At 44.8% G+C, this 20,213-nt stretch overlaps 2 protein-coding genes across 3 annotated transcripts in view; one reads left to right on the forward strand and one right to left on the reverse strand.

The window, feature by feature from the left end:
- LSM4 (LSM4 homolog, U6 small nuclear RNA and mRNA degradation associated) overlaps positions 1-20,213 on the forward strand; it is a 47,751-nt gene that overhangs the window by 12,316 nt on the left and 15,222 nt on the right. The window contains exon 1 of one of the 2 annotated variants that reach the window (XM_075611039.1): positions 18,929-19,064. The exons of the other annotated variant lie outside the window; for it this stretch is intronic. Within the exon in view, the coding sequence (XP_075467154.1) occupies positions 19,062-19,064 (3 nt within the window). The 5' untranslated portion in view covers positions 18,929-19,061. Of the gene's footprint in view, positions 1-18,928; positions 19,065-20,213 lie in introns of those variants that run through there. 2 annotated transcript variants of the gene reach the window in all.
- On the reverse strand, positions 252-18,977 carry LOC142501001 (uncharacterized). The gene is made up of 3 exons (XM_075610242.1): positions 18,439-18,977; positions 9,175-9,303; positions 252-5,983 (listed from the first exon to the last, which is right to left on the reverse strand). Exon 3 carries the CDS (start codon positions 945-947, stop codon positions 252-254), a length of 696 nt encoding a protein of 231 aa, XP_075466357.1. The 5' UTR covers positions 948-5,983; positions 9,175-9,303; positions 18,439-18,977.

Raw genomic sequence — 20,213 nt, forward strand, 5'->3', positions numbered from 1 at the left:
AGCATTTGCGCAGAAAACTCTTTCCAACCTCGTTTGGACAAGAGCTTTGTACTTCTTCTGAATTACTCTGCTGCTTTTCTCCCTTTTTAAGAAGTTTAGCTCATCAGCGAGATAATCCTGTTTCTGGAGCGTGTTCCGAGTGTGCATCAACGTATTCTTCATTATATTTTGGAGCTCTGTGGATTTCTTCGCTCGGGCCGCAGTTGCTTGCCTCAGTTTCTGGACCTTCTTGTGCTCCCTCTTGTACCGAGTCACCTGGCCTCCAGCGATGCTCTGGTGATGTTCAGGGTACCCTTCAGTTCCTCATGCTGCTCTGTGGGGAAACACTGGGTAATCAGATGTTCCTGCAGCACTTGTACTTCGTTAGCAGCCTGCAGATTTTCTTGCTGCAGAAATCGCTGCTTCTCCTTTGCATTCTTTAGGTGCGTACGCAGACCTTGCAGTTGGTTCTGCAGTAGGTGCTCTGCTTGTGTGTGTTGCTCCAATGCATCTAACTTTTCATCCAATAATTTCTTTATTTTTTCTAGCTCATGCAGCTTTTCATTCTTTTCATTGACGTGGTCAGTCAATGAATTTTCTGATTTCAGCCTTGTATTTTTTCCTTTTACAGTCTCTGTAATATTCAGGGCCTCCTTGTAGTCCTCCTTCCATTTAGGCACTTCTGATTTGAGACTCCCGGTCTCCTGGTGTGAGATGTCTATCTCTAGGTTGAGGGTGTGAAGCTCCTTCTGAGAGACTTTAAGATCCATACTAAGACTGTAGACAACTTTTTGAGAGATGTCCAGCTCTTCAGCGAGACTGTGAAGTTCCTTTTTAGAGACTTCCAGTTCTATGCGGAAACTGCTTATCTCTTGGTGTGAGGCATCTAGTGCTGCGCGGAGTATGAACCTCATTCCGCTATAAGTCCACCTCTGTCCAGACACTATTGACCTCCTGGTGTGAGGCATTCAGTTCTATGTGGAGAGTGTGAGCCTCATTCTGAGAGACTTCCACCTCTCTACGACAATTGTGAACCTCTTGCTGAGAGACTAATGTCTTTCAGTGCCTCCTCATACTTCTGTTTCATATTAGCAATCATTCTATCAGATTAGCTCTGCTTTTCATCAATGGCAGTAATAGTAGCATTTGCAGTATCAAGATTTGTCCGTAAATTCTCCAATTCGGTCCCGGATTCAGAGTACATTGCGAGAACAGTCTTCTGTAGGTCAGCGTTATCTTTCCTCTCCAGTTTCAATTGTTCACTGAGCAGATCACAGTCATGCCTGGCATTTTGCAGGGCATCTTCAGGGCTGGTCAAGGGATCATCACTCATTGGTTCCGGCTCCGCTTCCCTGATATAGTTTAAGGGTTTCTCACTGTCAGCACTAGACAGACGCTTCTTTGGGGTACACGACTATTGCCTTGGACCCTCTGGATATTCTGTCATTGTCACGCTGCACTCACCACAAACAGAACTAAGACCGCGGGGCTGGGGATGTATAGGCACCGACCTACAACCGCGCGGTCCGGCGTGCGTAATCCAAGTCGTGTAGCTGAGTCAGGGTTAGAGAGGTCAGGGTAGTCAAGGTACTTGCCGTGGTTCAGTGTTTGAGAGTGGTAGGATGATAGGTAGGATGGTAGGATGGTAGGATGGTAGGTTTGAGGGTGGTAGGATGTCAGTAAGCCGTGGTCCAGGGGTAGAGAGGGTAGAATGGTCGCGGTACGTAGCCGGGTCAAAGGGTAGGAGAGTGTAGGAATCCGAAGTGAAGCCAAGATTCAGGACTGGAGAAAGGACTGGTCATATACAAGCAAGGGTCAAGGCCCAAACAGCAGGAACAAAACGAACCGACAGCAGCGAGCACAACACATAAACCAAAGTTTATGCTCAGCAATGAAGGAGTGGGAGAGCCCAGTATAAAAAGGGCAAGGAGGGGTGTGAGAAAACCCTCCAGTGGCAGGATAGAAGAAGAGATAGCGATCCGCCTCACCAGTTTTACAATAAGCCTGTCACGGTAGCTAGTACAGGGTTACAATAATACACCAAATACCTCTGGGTTGAATTGAACACGACTAAGATATGATAAATTAAGTTTATTCCTTAAAGAAAGTGAACACACAAGATTGCACAAATAACATACAAGAATATAACACTTACTCAGGGTTTGGGGTAATGAAGCAATCAGGATCTGGATTGGCAATTCATTCACAATACAGGATACAAAACGAAGTCACAACGAAGACTCCACGAAGACACTGGGCATAGAGCTTACACTCGTTTATATGGAGTTTCAGCCCCATACCCTAACATTGGGTGCAAGGCATTGGCTATAAATTACCTCCACCCAATTCTCCCTTGCCACCTCACATGAGAAGCAAGGTAGTACCTGCCCACAGGGTGGGCATTATTCTAATCGGGGGCTCATTTCCCTAGCCCCCTCCCAAAAGGCTAGGAAAACCCTTGCCTCAAGTTGTGAAACACAACACTTTACCCAAGTACCCATGTCCTGCTTTCCTTTGTTCTAGCATACTCAATCCAGGGTGGTGAGCCTTTCATACATGGGTTTCCCTCAGACACCCTGACGCCATGTGGCAATTAACATTCCTTCTGGGCCAGTGGCTTTCACAGGCTTAGAAATATCAGGGATGCAGAGTACATTTTTAATATTAAACATATATTAAAATAATTCGTTCTGTGGGTCTGAGCGGGCTGAAATTTGCCAGGTCCTCATGCCAGAGGATCCTTGCCATAGTGGCCAAATATCAGCCTTCCACGACCCCCAGAACCGGAGATACAAAAAACAAGTTAAAATCCCCTATTACCTTTAATGCAGGATTCTCCGCTATGCTAAAAGAAATCACCGCATTTCACTTTTCCATTGAAATCAATGGGCTCCGCCGCTATAGGCTTTCAATGGAGCAACTCCGCCATTGAAGTCAATGGGAAAACCTCATTTTTCACATTTACCCATACTCCGTCTGGTTGATCGGAGAGAGCTGGAAATTGCCATGCAGTCATGCCGGAGCAGTGACTACATGCTACCAAAATTCAAGCCCTCGGATTCTCACAAAACCGGAGATATGGGTTTTAACTTTACACACTTTCAGACTTAGCCGTTTCAAAGCCACGCGGCTTTCCTCCATTAGAATCAATATGGCCGGCGCTGCCATAGGATTCAATGGGACCTCCGCTACCATTGAAGTCAATGGGAAACACACACTTTTTAACAGTTAACCCTACTCCGTTTGGTTGAGGGGAGAGGGCTGGAAATTGCCATGCAGTCATGCCGAAGCAGTGACTACATCCTTGCCAAATCCCAGTCCTCTGGTCCCCACGGAACCTGAGTTATGGGTTTTCAGTTTACACTGTTTTCCACTTAGTGTTTGAAAGCCACGCGGCTTTCTCCACCATTACGGTCAATGGTAGGACCCTCATGGCCGGCGCGTCCCTTTCACGCCGCTATTAATTGTCGGACCCGGTTGGTGTCAAGTGAGGGGGTTCCTAGGGGCCAGGGGCAAAACAAATTTTATTCCTGGGTTCCCTAGAGCCAAAGTTCCCACGCCAATTGGACGTGAACTTGACCTAGACCTGATCAAAGCTCTTTTTAGACATTGTTTCCGCTATTGTGGTTTTGCGGTCTGGCTGGCTGCCAGCTCGTCTCCAGAGGTCGGCTTCCAGGAATCCAAATTAAAATGCATTACTCCGTTCACTTTCAATGGGGAACCGCCGCTCCTCCTCTTGGGCTCCACCTGCAGGTCTTCTATGATATCAGGCCCAAATCACCGGAATCTCCATAGGGTTACATGGGGCTGTAATGGCGACCTATGGAGAGACTGCAAAATGGAGCCTGCAAAGGCGGGAAAAAGGAACAACGGGCTATAATCACCAAATTAACATTAACCCCTTCCCTCCCGACTGGATCCCAGTGTAAGTGTTGGTGCAGACACTGGAATGGGGAAAATACATATTCACAGGGAGATACACATTTGGTGCTGAAGGGGTATAAACACAGTACTGGACCTCAGTCCAGTTAACCCATCGCCTCCCAGGTGAGGGCAGGGGGTGGCCAAATGGAGATGTAACCCCTTTAATACCGGGCCAAACCCCCTCTCCCACAACACCGCCTCAGGTGAGGACTCTCTGGCGATCAGCTGATTGGTGGTTCAGTGACACGCGCGTGGGTGGTGCGTGGTGCATGGCGCGGGCCGGTGACGTCACGGCGCGGGAGTGTTGCCTCCCTGCTGGTGTCGTGCCTCAGCGACACCGCTCCTACGTTTGCACGCAGGTCTGCCCGCACGTGGCCCTGTTCTCTTGCTGCAGGATGTGCCCGAGGGGTGGAGCTTCGCGGCGGACCTTACAGTCATCCACGAGACTAAATTTCCATTTGTTCTATGCTCGGACACACTTTCTCCGTAAGATCTGTGGACGTGTCTATTCCTTCCATGTTAAGTGAAGCACCGCTTTTCTTTTTACGCCTTTTTGTTTTGGACGTCTGCGTCCCATCAGGGACATTGGGGTCTCCGTCTTCATTTGAAACTTCAGCAGTTTCTCTGTATCCGCCAGACTTTTCTTGCAGTTACGTTAGCTGGGAGGAATATTCAGGGTCATAGAGACCTGTTTGTTCGTTTAAGCACCTCCACCATTCTTGGGGTGTTTTGTGGGTGTGACTCGGTTCGGGTTCCCCATAAGAGATATCTTCTTCCTTATCTGTATCCTCATAGGACTGGAAGGGTTCCTTACAGGAAACCCACAGCTTATCCTCCATTTTGGGGCTATCAGGTGTATTTTTCTTCCTGACCTCGGGAGGCGCTATTGCAGCTATTTTCACTACATTCAGTAGAACCCCAGCTGGTAGTCCTGCAGATGGGCAGACTTTGCTTGCAGAGTTCGTAGCCCTCACAGGCACCTCTGTAGACTTTTTTTTTTCTTCTTTACTTTGGTATGTTTTGAAACATCAGCAGTTCTCTGCACACAGTCTCTCTCATCAGTGATGATGGATGTGCACTTGCTAACAAAAACTTTAGTACCTTCCTTGTGACCACAGCGCATTGCTTGCTGCTGCAGTTCCTTGGCTTGTTGAAAAAAATATTCCTCTGGTTGCTGCCCTTTTTCTGGGCCCACATAGGGATCATCCTCAACATCCGAATAAGACCTGAAGGGACACTGCTCTATGTGGCTGGGCTATTTGCACCAGCAACAGATTTTCTTCCCCATTCTTGAAGTCTGTATTTGACTTCAGCTGGACGGACATTTTAAAATCCCATGTATTTTTTTTCCACCAGTGGTGGGGTAAACTCTGGTCACAGCATCAGTCTCCTGTGTGGGTCACCGTCTGTCGCAGTCCTCCCAGTCAAACTGTGGCGTTGTGGCTTTCCTTCCTGGATGTGTAGCCCTTTAAATCTGGTCACTTTTGCACGTGGTTCTTTGTTTTGTTGCTTAGGCTGTTTGCAGGAATTGTATGCAGGCAAAAGCACAAAAAAATCACAGGCAGTCTCCGGGCCCCTTTTAAATTCAAAGGCCACCTCTCATCCCAACTTCAGACACCATATGTAAGAGATGTGTGCAGAGGTATGCAAATGAAGACCGTTTTAGGATGAAATTAATATAAGACTTTATTTCCTGTTCCTTTAACAATGTAAACACAAAACATAAAAGAAAAACCTGCTCCACTTTGGAGAATAACCAGACAGTACTGTATATGCCCTATCTAACTGGTTGGGTAGCTAGGCTGTTTATTACCCCAAACAAATTTATATATATATATATATATATATATATATATATTATATATATATATATACACACACGCGCACACACACACACAACAGTCCAACAAGAAAGTCTCATATCTGTTTCTGTTGTAGCTGTAGGGTAAGGCCTCTCTGTTCTTCTGGGTCAGCATCCTTGTCTGCTGTGGCAATCTCCGTGTCCAGGTATAGAGGTCTTGTCCCCTTGTCTTGCTGTCAGCATACAGTCCTTCTGTGTGCATCAAGACATCATATTTTCCTGTATAAAATTTGTATTTCATCGTGAGTGTGTTCAATATTCATAGATTAGACAACAGAAATATGTTTTACATGTAATTACAGGGGGGGAGATATATGAGAGAGTTATCAATTGTGCAACTACATGTGTTATACACACTCGGCACATGGAAATATTATGTTGGATGCACTATTCGGAGTCTGAAAGATAGATTAAGTGAACATAGAAGTGATAATGCAGTGGCTGTGCACTTTAAAGAATCACTTCTTAGTTCAGCATGTTTAAAATGCATAGACATTGAGAGACTTCATGTAGATCGGATTATAAGTGTGTGTAAAATGTCTTTAAGTATTTTTTATAATCACTCCACCATAACAGACCTCAGCATTCTGGCCTTAGCACATAAAAAGAAACGTTTATTATGAGGATAAATACTCATAAAAAAATAGTACAAAATGGTTGTGACGTCAAAAAAGTTATAATATCTTCAAAGATAGTTGTATTCTTATTCTGTTCTTGGGTGAAATCCTTCTGTTTAATCTTGGTATTGTGATGTTAAATCTGGCTCCTTCTCTCTATTAATGTTAACCCTTCTCTCCTCGGTGAAATCCTTCTCTCTCAATAAAATAAACACTGCCGGATATTTATCCAGACAAAATACCCTAGTCAGCCTTTCCTTCTACTAATTATATTACCAAATAAGGTATCTACATGTGTCCTACAGCTTAAAACTGATGTCATATCTGAATAGGAACTGCCCATCCTCCATACAAGGGAATACATTTCTATTATCTGTTTTGATTACCTCAGCATATCATCAGATATTAATAGCAACTGTCTATCGATGGTAACTCAAATGTCACCGCAGGCCCCCCTGGCTCAGACAACCCAACACAACTGCAATCTCATTATAACTTCTAATCCTTCTCCTAATGTAACTGAACCTACAGAAATTACCAATTCACCACTATTAGAATAATTCAAGTATGCGATATCATCTGTATTAGTGAAGAATCGTTGCAAATCAGAATAATATCATACTGTATGTGTGGCATCTCGTTTTTACACACCGAATTCAAACCTAATTACAATATAATAATGTAAATTAATTGGAAATCTTACAGTGTGTACGTATTATACCAGGTGTGGTAATTTTACATAATTGTGCAATTATTTAAGGTAGGTCAATTAATGTAATTGAGAGTTCTCACGCGCTCACGAGTCATTATCATTTGTACCTGTTTGTGCTTGTTTGTCCTGTCTGTTTGTCATTTATATCACCCAATTCAGCCATTGTACCATGCTGCGGAATATGGTGGCTCTTTATAAATGATAATTATAATTATAATAGTAAGAATTGGGGATATCATAAGATATTACATGAAAGGGATGCGGTGGAGAGCGGAGAGAGAGACAAAGGATAAGGAGGGGAAGAGAGAGAGGTGGGAAAATAAAAAAAGTCACGGAGGTAATGCACGGTCTAGGACATCTGGTTGCGGCCGTTTTGTTATCGCCGCCTCTCACCTCGCCGCAGGGAATTCTCGCCGCCACGGCAATGCCCTAACCGTTTCCCTAAAAAACCCTAATCTTAAGCCATAATACAAACGCTACCCCCTACCTAAAAACCTTGACCCCTTACCCCAAAACCCCTAATCCTAAACCCCTGGTTTACACTAATCCCCAACCGGAAAACCCTTAAACCCGTACACGAATTCCCTATCCTAAAAACCTAACCCCTAACCCTAAAACCCCTATCCTTAACCGCTAATTTTTTTAAAAAAATTATTGCCTAAAGGGCCAGTGGTTGAGTGTCCAGCGGTGGAGCGGCTGCAGCAAAGGGTCCATCTGCGGCTAACAAATGATCAATTCCAGTAAAGCATGATACTGAAGTTTCAACTAAAAAATAACTCCACCCGTCATTTGACAGGCTTTTATGCTAGTCAATTGTCATGATAATGTCATGAGATATTGGGTATTTTTAATCCCTTTGGTGCTTGAGGGGTTAATGAGCTACACTTGTGTACAAAATACCAAATGCTGGGTTTGAAACTGGGCAGGACTGTTTCTGTCTGCTCTGACTTTCAAAGTATTCTGTAGAAAGGGGTGGGCTTATGACGGTGCCTTAAGAAAATATTGTATCTAAGTCTGGAGGAGTTTGTTACTGGGCAGATCTGGCTAGGGGCATGCTTGGATAGCATAGCAGAACTCATCTTCTGAACCAGTGCCTCTCTGGGGAAAATCCATAGCATGTGGTAATGTACTGTATAGGATTTTCTGTTTTACCCCTTTTATTTTAAGAAGCTGTTCTGCCTTATATTGTAACTGTATGTTTATTTTTTAATATCTTTTCTGTAATTCAAGCACTGTATTGTTATATATATTAAACCATTTAATAAGTAATGCTTTGGGCTCTGAATGAACTTTGTGCACCCTGGAGAGAATAACTTGCTAAACTCAGGCACATGTTACTGCAGCTGATTTTGTGTTAAAGTGCATAGTTTTTCCTATAATAAACAGGGACCTGAGGCCCTGGCGGATATTTTAGTCTAAGATCTTTTATCATATCTGCATAACCTCAGGTGGTGGCGGTGGTATATTGGGACGGCTTGAGGAGAGATACAACTCATTTGAGGGACCCCTGAGTGGATGAAGAGTGGGGCAGCTTGCGGGTTGTGTATTGATCCTTGATCCTGTAAGAGGGGATACTGTCCATTTGACGGACCTTTGCGGAGGTGAAGAGTGGGTGCGCTTGCGAGCGTCGGTATTAACCCTTGTCCCGTATACAGGTCGCGTGCTAGCAGGGGGTCGTACGTGACAAATGATCAATTCCAGTAAAGCATGATACTGAAGTTTCAACTAAAAAATAACTCCACCCGTCATTTGACAGGCTTTTATGCTAGTCAATAATAATAATAAAATTAAAAAAAACACAGTTTTCGGTCTATCTGGCAATGCAGGCAGCTGGCCACAGCATTGTGAGGTCATCGGTAACATCATTAAGCAGTCCGAAATGAAGTCACAACATTGCTATTTTATGGTGAGAGAGGGTTTGAATGTACTACTGTCACCCTGTGCAGCCCGCAGACCAGGCCAGTCCCCTGTACTGAGGTGGGATGTTGAATATACACACCGACAGCAGAGGGAGCAGGTCCGGGATGTGGTTGTAGCGTGGCCAGGCCTGAATTAAGATTTAGAATAGTCGTTGTACTTGCCGTGTTCGGGAGTATAGAGAGTTCCGTAGTCAAATCCGTTTCCATGCCCAAGGGTCTGAGAGGTAAGAATCGTGATGGGTAAGCCAAAGTCGGAAGCCAGAGAGGTAAGTCAGATAAGCCGGTTCAAATCTGTAGGGGTAAAGACAAACAGGAGCACGACACAGTTTCCAGGCTACAAAGGAAGCAAGGAGCTATGCAGAGCAAGGAAGTGAAGGCAAAGCAGGATATTTAAAGCGACAGTGACCAATCGGGACGAGGGGCATGGCGGAGGCGTGTCAAGGAGCTGCTCGTGAGTGGCTGAGAGACCAAGAAGTAGTAGAGCACAGCTGAGAGTCTGTAACACCAGTGCCAGAATCTAAGATGGCAGCAGCAGAGTTCAAGGTATGCACTGGGCGGCGGCATGGGTAGCGACGGGGGGCAGGGGCAGCCGCTGCAGTACTGGTAGTGGGTAAGGAGGGGTCACGCCGCAAGGGACGTGGCCCCCGATTCCTTACAACTACACAGTAGTGGCAAGCTTTTTCAACAGTACAGTGTGGCGTCAGCTTGATATTGCGAAATCAGTAAATTGGGCCCTTTAGATATTCTTTTCTATAATGTCTTTTTATTTGGATTTTTGTATTTTTAGTTGAGAAAGTCATTAAATAAATAACCCTACTCTTCTAAAATGCAAAAAAGTCAAAGTAGTGCTCCAATGGATAATAGTTTAAATGAAAAAAAAAAAAAAGACAAGCAAGGGAAACTGCAGATAGAAGGAATAGAAGACTCAAAACTGATAGAAATAGACATTAGCAAAATAGGTAGCAAGACACAATGGAGCAAATAAATATGAGACGACGCTGATAGAAATAGACATCGACAACATAGAGAACATGAATCCATCGAACAAAGGGAGACAAGACAAGAAACAGATCGAGTCAGACACATATTTCACTAAGTTTAGTCCATAGAACAATAAGAAATTATTTATTCCACATAGGTACAGTACCTGCTATATTTGGAGTTTACCATGACAGGGTTAGCCGGCTTGAATCATGTTTTGATCAAATTATGCAACTAAATGGCTCCTTTGTTATTGGGCTTGGGTTCAAAATGTAGAAATGTCACTAATAAGTTGCAATAGTATATATACATGGGGTTCCCAATATTCATAATGTTAAAAAAAGATTAAACAAAGAGATATCAAAATCAGAAGGTGAAAAAACATACAACTAAATGTAGAATGAACACACACAAAGTGTGATCAAGAAAAAACGCACTGTAAACACGTTACAAGCCGCAGATTAAGGAACCTGAAGGACATATTGGTACGTAGTCCTTATGAACCTAACCTGAGACCCACATGGCTACCTGAAAAAAACAAAACGTTTGTTCAAGTGTTCACAATATGAAACCTGAAATCACATGCTACCCACCAAGACCTTTCAGAACTGGGGTGACACACAAACTTTTAGTATTCACAAATTCATTAACTGCCAGTCCACTGGGGTGATCTACCTCATTGTATGCAACTGCCATAAAAAGTACTTTGGAAAGACGAGGTGCCAACTAAGGAGGCGGGTCTTGGAACATCTTGGCGCCATACGGAACAGAATGGATACCCCAGTGGCCAGGCACGTAAACAACTGTCACGATGGAAATACTGATGTCCTAAAGTTCATGGGCATTGACCAGCTTACACTGGGGTCCAGACAAGGAGATTGGGATCAGGAGCTATTATGTAATGAGTCACGGTGGATATACAATCTGGGCTCCCTGGTCCCCAAAGGGCTCAATTGAACAGTTTGTGTTCACACCATTTATATAGGACCTATTAAACACCATACCACCATCTGCGGTATAGTCTGCACATACCCAGATAGATACACCTGGGTACTTTGTAACATGCAGGACCCTAACCTATGCCCAGACCTTGGAACACTGACCTACATCATCTGGCACTGTATTTAGGCCAACAAATATGTTCTGCCAGGGCATCCCATGCAACTCTATGTAACTAGGGATGGGTGAATTCTCTTTGAGGTCTGGGCACACCTATCTATACCATCATTTGGCACAGTATGTGGCATCATATATACTAAAGGATGTAAGTTCACACCATATAGGACTCATTAACCTTGGCATGGTCAGCATCAATAACACCTCAGCAGAAATATCTGGAAGAAATACAACGGTCTGAATGGTCTGATGATGAAGAGGCGTACGATCCGTCCATGCAGAAAAGCCCTTTCATACTACACAGTGACCCACAGCTGCGATGATCTCAGCAGACCACAAGAGCATGTGGAATTAATAAGACAGAACCTCTGTCCCAGGGAGATGTAGTGTCCTGCAGGCAAAGAGTATCCCCTGCACAACCTTACACCACAAACAAGGGGCATCACCCTTGAACCCTCCTCCAGAGAAGGAGGGGACTAGAAGAGTAAGAATGACAAAGGAAATGATACATGTGCAGGAACAGAGCTACATTACATTGTATGGCTATGTACTGAAGTAAATAAAGTAGAGATTGTTACTACTGTGTACCTCATCATTGTACAAACTCATGGCAGCCGACCGGGACACTACATATCTTTTGCTTTTGGCAGCAATGATAAGAAATCTACAAATTATCCACTTCATATGTTCTCTTTAGTGGCTAATGGCAAGTTAAAGAACTTGAAAGACATGCATATCTAAGTCACGTGCTCACTTGTGTGCTGTTCGTGGCGGTGGTATATTGGGACAGATTGAGGGGAGATACAACTCATTTGAGGGACCTTTGCGGAGGTGAAGAGTGAGGCAGCTTGCGGGTTGTGTATTGATCCTTGATCCTGTAGAGGAGATTTTGTCCATTTGACGGACCTTTGCGGAGGTGAAGAGTGGGTGCGCTTGCAAGCATCAGTATTAACCCTTGTCCCATATGCAGGTCGCGTGCTAGCTGGGTGTCGAACGTGACAGGGATTATGCAAATGACATCAATGTTATAGTATAGAGAGGGGCTCGGTGTTTCCTTTCCGGAAGCGCAGATAGAGTTAAATATCACTGCAAGCAATTTCTTGGCATATATGCAACTTAAACACTATTTATTTCTATCACCAGAGAACAGTAATGCCTTTGCCTAAAACCAGACCCTTATTTAAATTTAAAATTTGCCCTGTATATAAACCTCTGGCAAATTCAGGGGATCTGAGAATCTGGGAAGGCCTCATATCCAATTGGAGGAGAGATTTCCCAGACTGGAATCTGATCTTGCAGTCTTATGAAAGGGATTCTCAGCAGAGCCTACAGTATATTAGCTCAGCACAATTACAAAAATTTAGACCAGATATCTCCAGCAACTGTCCTAGATGTGGGTGCGCTGATGCCAATTTTTTGCATTGTATATGGGAATGTGGTAAAATCAGATATTACTGGAATAAAATCACCCAAATCCTGAGCAGGCTGTTAAACAGGAAAATAAATACAATTTATAGTTCTCTTTTGCTTGGGGTCATGACTCCTTGGTTTACTCATCCAAACCCAGACCAAGCCTTGATAGATCTCATTCTCCTTTTGGCAAAAAAAAAGTGTATTATTGATTGCTGGATTAGATCCAGCTCCCCCTCCATTCCAAATGACAACTCAAACAAATAGATCAATCGCTATGTTTAGATGGGAGGTATACTATGAAAATGTGCCTAGCAGACAAGAATTAATCCAAAAATGGATTGAATTTATAGGAAGTGATGGACAAACGCAAGGTTCTGGGTTAAGAGTGCTAAAAAGTATCTAGAGGGAGGCTGTATAGCGTCTTCATTTACAACATTAATACAAATTCAAATTCCGGATGCCCCAAGAGTTGGGTTAATGCTGGTATTAGTATTTTATTCATGTTGGTCTGATTGGGTTAACATACATACCTGTGTCCTACCCTAATCCACAGAACCACTTAGAAGCTATTGTTGTTTTGTATAAATATTTGTTTAAGTGTTAGTATGTTTAATTCCATCAGATGTGATCGCGGTTTGGGTTGGGTTTATTTTATAATCTTCTGTAAAGGGAAAATGTGAGAAAATATGAAGCCAGCTCACACAGATCTGACAACTAGTCTAAAGACTTGGGAGTCAAAATATTGTATGGCTTTCCATGTATATGATCTAAACATGTCTTCTTTATATGTCTTCTTTAAATGTATACGTCAATCTGGAGGCTTTTGCGCAAGGACTTTAATTGAGTCTGTGTGTGTGCGGATGAGACTGCCTGTGTGTTCACCTTTAATAATGGTGGCTGACACTTTCTTTGCTTCTCTGCTTCTTTTTAGAAGCGTTTGGCAGCCATCCAGAGCATAGGGGGCATTCCTGGAGATCTTGAGGCCTCCTCTGTTGCAGGCAGTAGGGGGGTTGCACCTCAGGGACAACGGTGGCCATCTTGGGGTGTGGGACTGTCCCGTGTGGGTTTGAACTTTGTCCTGCTGTGCAAACCCGTGATCGTGTGCTTGTGGGGTCACCATGGGGTCACCTCTATCCAGCCGGGGCCCCGAATTATCGATTTTTACATTTTAGTAAGCAAGAGGGAGCAGCTCTCGCCCCAATGTCTTTTCAAACAGGCAGCTCCCCGGCTACCAGCCCCTCACCTCATCCACGAATTAGCAGTCCAGGCAATCCGTTGCTGGCTCTGGCCAGGTCAGACTCACTTGGCGCCAGCGCCGGCCATCTTTAAATCACCGCGGCGGCTTTCCTTGTTCGCGCCCACTTGGGGACAACTCGGGGGACCCGGCTACTTATTTTTGGGCTGATTTCAGAGCCCACCGCCTAATGACGGGCTTCCCACGGTCTATATGGGCTTTTTAGGGGTTACTTGGGCATTGAATTCCCCGTTATCCCTTGTTGGGACAGAGCTCCACGGCTGCACGTCCTGCCTGTTAGGAGTCTTAGCCACGCCCCTCTCTTCTAATTCTTACCCCCTACTTTCTATCACTCCCCCCCCTTCTCTCATTCTCCCCCCAATCTTTCTCACTCCTTTCCCCAATCTCTCTCACTCCTTTCCACCACTATTTTTTCCTTCTCCCCCCCCCTTCTCTTTCTCCTCCCCACATCCCCCTCCCCCCCTGGGACCCTATCTGTGGTGCGGATCTTTACACGGCAGCGCCAACGACTGGAGCCCAGCCAGGCAGCAATTGTGGAAGTTGGGCCCGACTTCCGGTGGGGCCTAACTTCCGTGTTAGGACAATCTGGGTGGGCTCCCTCCGCCCCCCGCTGGGTAAAGCCCTGCACAACAGGTAGGGCCCTGGGAGAGAGTGTGGAAAGAGGTGGGCCATACATTTGGCAAGCCATATTTTGCCCACCCCTGCTCTAGCTCCATTTTAAGCTCTAACCTGTACACTGCTGCCCCATTGTGGCCGTTAATAGCAAAGCATTTTCTAACAGAATGAAATACAGTACAACTAAAAAATGATACTCGTTGCTCAAATTAATGGAGTTTTTAGAGAACATATATGACAGTATAACAGTTCGCTTGCATTTATTTCAATGGGAGTGAAAGTAGATTTTCCTCCTGGCTGCTGTCCTTATTGTTATCGATTTAATGTACAAGTTTATCATGCAGTTTCTCCTCTACATGCTAATGTTTGTGCTACTGCGTCTTACAGTCAACTTTACATTCTTAATGCCTCTGAAGCATTAGAAAGGCTACTTTAACGAAATACAAAGTGTCTTAATACTATATTTAAAAGTCTTGATCAATTGATGCAGGAAATAAAGCATAAATCCTTTATCTCTTCTTACCGCATATATACAGGCATGCCCCGGTTTAAGGACACTCACTTTAAGTACACTCGCGAGTAAGTACATCTCACTCAATAGGCAAACGGCAGCTCACGCATGCGCCAGTAAGCACGTCCTGAACAGCAATACCGGCTCCCTACCTGTACCGAAGGTGTGCGCAAGCAGGGAGACTATAGAGCCTGTTACAAATGCCTTATTTACATCAGTTATGCACGTATATGACGATTGCAGTACAGTACATGCATCGATAAGTGGGAAAAAGGTCATGCTTCATTTTAAGTACATTTTCGCTTTACATTGTGGGGTATGCCTGTATATATATATATATATATATATATATATATATATATAATATAAAAACATTACTTGTGATCACATTCACATGTCTAAGACATGTCTGCAACCCTGCTTTTCGCCATTATCACCTAGCATACAGTGCTTCTACTGCAGCAAGGGATTCTGCGAAATGACACGCAAATGAGCACACAGCAAAACTTTTGTCTCAAAATCTCCAAACAGAAATTAAACATCTATGTGTTGTTGTGGACAGTTAACTTTACAACACAGTAACTGTATCTATACACACCTGAGAAGAGAGGCTGCAGCATTTGCAAGTTAAACCTATTACATCTGTAAAGAAGATCATATACGATAATCACAGGCTGGAAAATACACATGATCTAGTGACTAGTGTGCAACTAGACTTCACATAGTTTTTTCAAATTAGACTCTCTCTAAGGCCTCGGCCATGTTAAGTGCTTGCTGGCGGAAGCGCGCTGAGGCGCCCTCCCGCTCAGCACTGAGCCCCTACAGCCGCAATTAGAGCGGCTTTAGTAGGGGCTCACCTGCGCTTCCGCGCGCTTGCGGAAGCGCAGGTCTTAGGGGAATTTAAAATTCCCCCGCTTGCCGGCGAGACAGGCCAGTCACGTGAGCGGTTCGCCCAATGAGGGCGAACCAGCTCCGTGACGTCACTGGCCCGCCCCCGGCCAGTGACGCGCCCGCCTCCGGCCCGCCCCCTGACGGCTGCTGACAGTGCGTGCGGTAAGCAACCGCAAGGCCAGGGAAAGCACCCGCTTTCCCTGCGCCTCAGCGCGCCTCAGCACGCCAGCAGGGAACATGGCCGAGGCCTTACAAGAGGGGATCAGACGCTACAAAGCTTTTATTTACGTCACAGCATTGAATATCTACCTATATACATCCTTTGGAGATTGGGACATTATATTAGTAGACCACTAGTTCAACAGTTCATAACTAGTAATTTCACAATTTATCTGGTTACATTCATGTATTGTATTCATTTGCTATATATTTTATTACATTAATTGTGTATATGCTATACGGGTTTGATTGAGCTTAATCAAGTCATAGGAATTTCTATGTATAAGACTCCTGAGTGAGACTTTTTTAATTGAACTCCTACATTTTAATAAATGTAATTTTTTTCTATATTACTGCTGATTCTGTGGGAAACTTGGTACACCATTAGAACTTCAAGCTATCATCACTTTCATATTCATGCGCCAGGATGTATTCCTTTAGGGAGAGTCAGTAAGGGACCCGTCTGTAGGGTGGGCCACACTATACCTAGGGACTGCGGCTTGTTAAGCTCCCTCTGCAGTGGCGGATTTCGCCCATGGGCATTTAACGTTTTGCCGCCCGGGCAGCCTCCTCCTGCACTGCCGCTCTCCTCCTTTTGCAGCGTCAAATGACACCGAAACGTCACTTGATTACGCGTTTTCATGACATGTGGCGTCACGTTCTCATGGCAACGTGTCACTATGTGACATCGCAGCGTAATTTGACGCAACAATGCTACAGAAGGAGGAAATAAGAGACCTTTACTAGGGCGACACCCTCTCCCCTGGCAATCAGTGGGGAAGTGAGCGGGACTTAGTATATGGGGAAAAAGAGAACAAAAAAATGTGTCGCCTCAAAATGTTGCCAACCTAGGTCCAGCGTATCGGGGCTAATGGGAAATCCGCCACTGCCATCTGGGTATAGCCTGTCTCACATTATTCCTTGGGACTTAGGCCAGACCATCTTGGTGGTACTCTAACTAGGGTGACCAGATTTTCAAAATGAAAAACCGGGACACTTTAAAACATTATTTATAAAACAATGTACATCACGCCCCCCCCCCGCCCCCCCCCCACCCCGTTGCCATGACAACAAGACACTAACGTCAGGTGGTGACATGTTGCCATGATAATGTGGCATCACGTGATGCCTCGTCACCATAATGCATCCCATTGTCATGTCAACTTGATGCCTCGTGATGTCACGGAGCGGCTCGTTGTTATGGCAATGTGCATTACGTGACGTCGCGCAGCCATGTTGACGGAATTTGGAGGGGAGTATACAGCCAAAGGCAAGATAAATAAATATATAATAAAAAGATCTAAAAAATGTTATCTCCGGGTTAGCCTTCAATAGAAGGTGGCAACCCTGGCTGCAGTGTGTGTTTCTGTGTGTGTTTCTGTATACAGAGGTGGGCCCTAAAGTGTGTGTTTCTGTATACAGAGGTAGGCCCTGCAGTGTGTTTTTGTGTGTATAGAGGTGGGGGCTGCAGTGTGTGTTTGTGTGTAAAGAGGTGGGGGCTGCAGTGTGTGTTTGTGTGTATAGAGCAGTGATTCCCAACCTTTTTTGTTTGGAGGAACCCTTTAAGTATTTTGTATAATTTCGAGGAACCCCTATCTGGATGACATGTTCGACAGGCGTAAATCACAAAATAGACGTGTAAAGCAGTGGGGGTAATGTATCATAATTAACTCATACTTTTGAATAAACAATGTGTATATATTTTGTAATGATTTTGATTTAAACATCCTCCCCCTACATCTCACATCACCCCCCCCCCGCATCTCACATCACCCCCCCTACATCTCATCACACCTCCCCCTGCATCTCACATCACCCCCCCACGGAACGATCGATCTCTCCCTCCCCCACTTCTCTCTCCTCTCCCTCCTTCTTTCTCCTCTTCTCCTCTCTCTCACCCCCCTTCTCTCCTCTCCCTCACCCTCCTTTTCTCCTCCCTCCCTCTCACAGTCGCACACACCATCACAGTCGCGCACACACCGTCGCACTCTCGCACACACCGTCGCACTCCCGCACTCACTCACGCGCACCGGCCCCCCCGCGCACCGCCGCCGACACAAAAAATTGGGACATTCCCGGGACGGTCCGGGAACCGGTACAGCACACGAAAAAACGGGACTGTCCCGGCAAAGCCGGGACGAATGGTCACCCTAACTTTAACTACACAGGGTAGTTTCTCTAACTGAAACTAATAAAAGGGGTGGGGAACCTATACTATACTTGGAGGCTTACATAGCTATTTAGAATGAGATCCCTCTTCCTCAGCTCCTCCTATGGTCTAATCTTCCAGAACCTTCCCCCCTTAACTGCTGCTGAATCACCCCAGCACCATGTGATAGAGAAGCAAAATGAGAGGAGAGGAGGGGGGGGGGGGGGTGAAGAGGAGAGGGGGGAGTGGGGGGGAGAGGAGAGGGGGTTACATTACCTTTTGTGAGAGAAAAGTGCAGCCATTCCTACACCACATCTACAGCAGGTATTTCTGTAACAAAAAGTACGTGTATCCTACTTCAAATCTTTATTCTCCAAGTACTCTGTCCAGTTAATGCTTTAATGTATTTATCCTTCTTTAATGTGATATACGTATGTTTGCAATAAATATATATATATTCTATTCTCACAAAGAGTTTATATTTAGCTGTAATATTAATATATGACTGCAAGGAGAAAGATTTACTTGACATCTTTCAGCGCATTCATAATACTGAGCAATACAAAACAGAGCAGTTTGCCTTCAACAACAAAAAAGTCCCGCCATTATCTCCATGAGGCTATATTGATCTGACCAAATCAAAGATGGCCACTAACTGCTTCCACTTCACACGCGCCCTACTTATCGGCGCTCACACCCACACGTCTTTCTGCTGTCGCTGATTGGACAGCTTGAGTCTGGTCTCTGTCTTTCCATTGGGGACAATGAGTTGTCAGTCAGTCAGGCTGCTGCTCGCGAGACTTTAAGGAAGCTTGTTGTCGGAGCAACGGAGGCCGGAGCGGACAAAAAAAAAAAAAGAGGCGGAAGTGGCTGCGAGGGAGTGAGGAACAGACCGAAACATGGCAAGTTACCGGGGATATCGAGTACCGGGAGAGGCCTAACCTGCGCGCGTGTATGTAACCAGGTGCCGAGCCTGGGGAGAATACAGGAGTGCCCCTGGCAGGCCTTGGTTATATGCGTACATACATAGATATTAAATCTGTGTATAGATTAGTATACGTGTGTATGTGTAACACACACACACACACACACACACACACACACACACACACACACACACACACACACACACACACACACACACACACACACACACACACACACACACACACACACACACACACACACACACACACACACACACACACACACAGTATCTTCTCACTGATTGTACCATGTGGACTCTCAGTCAGGCTAGATATTCTGTAGTTGGCTCTAGTGTGAATAGTGACCCCCCCCCCCCCCCCCCCCAAAGTGAAGTCTCCCCCTTCCTCCGGGAACATCATATATACGGCACTAAAGCAACTATTCTTATTGGTGGCAAGGTTAACGAAAAGATTTCAAGCATTTTGTAGTCAATTTATGTCTTGCTTTTTTTTACGTTTTGTGCTGTTGCCTTAGACGTTCTTGTATTCCAGTCCCGGTACGCTGATCCACTAATATATATTGGAAATAGCCGTGTTAGTCCAGTTAAGATAGTGCAGAATAAATGAGTATGTCAGGATTAGGTGATGGCTTTTTTATTTGGACGAACAATTTGTCATAGGATAAGCTTTCGAGTGTTTCTGTTCCTCAGGTAAGCAATACTGATTTACAAAGGAATCTATGGCTAAAACGGGGGATAGGAAAGCAGAAAAAAACCCAGATGTAGATAAGGGCAGTGGATATTCAGAGTTAAAGTGGATATTCAGAGTTGAGTGCAAATAGCTGCCGTAGATAAGGTAGGGTGTGAAAGGGATGTTCTCCCTTTCTCACCCTACCTTATCTACATCTGGGTTTTCCCCAGCCTGCTTTTATAACCTTTGTTTTAGCCATAGATTCCTTTGTAAATCAGTATTGCTGACGTGAGGGAGAACTCTTGAGAGCTTGTCCTATGATACCTCTTTTATTTGGATAAAAAATGTATCACCTAATACGTGTGTGTGTGTGTATCTCTCTCAAGGGCACGAGCCACATAGCACAAATCTGTGTTTAAAATGTATTACTACAAA

This window comes from Ascaphus truei, chromosome 8 (genome assembly GCF_040206685.1).
Source record: "Ascaphus truei isolate aAscTru1 chromosome 8, aAscTru1.hap1, whole genome shotgun sequence".
NCBI classification, from domain to species: Eukaryota; Metazoa; Chordata; class Amphibia; order Anura; family Ascaphidae; genus Ascaphus; species Ascaphus truei.

Bases quoted from the DNA above. Each gene is read 5' to 3' on its own strand.
- LOC142501001 (XM_075610242.1), bottom strand. From the start codon at position 947: ATGCCTCACACCAGGAGGTCAATAGTGTCTGGACAGAGGTGGACTTAT.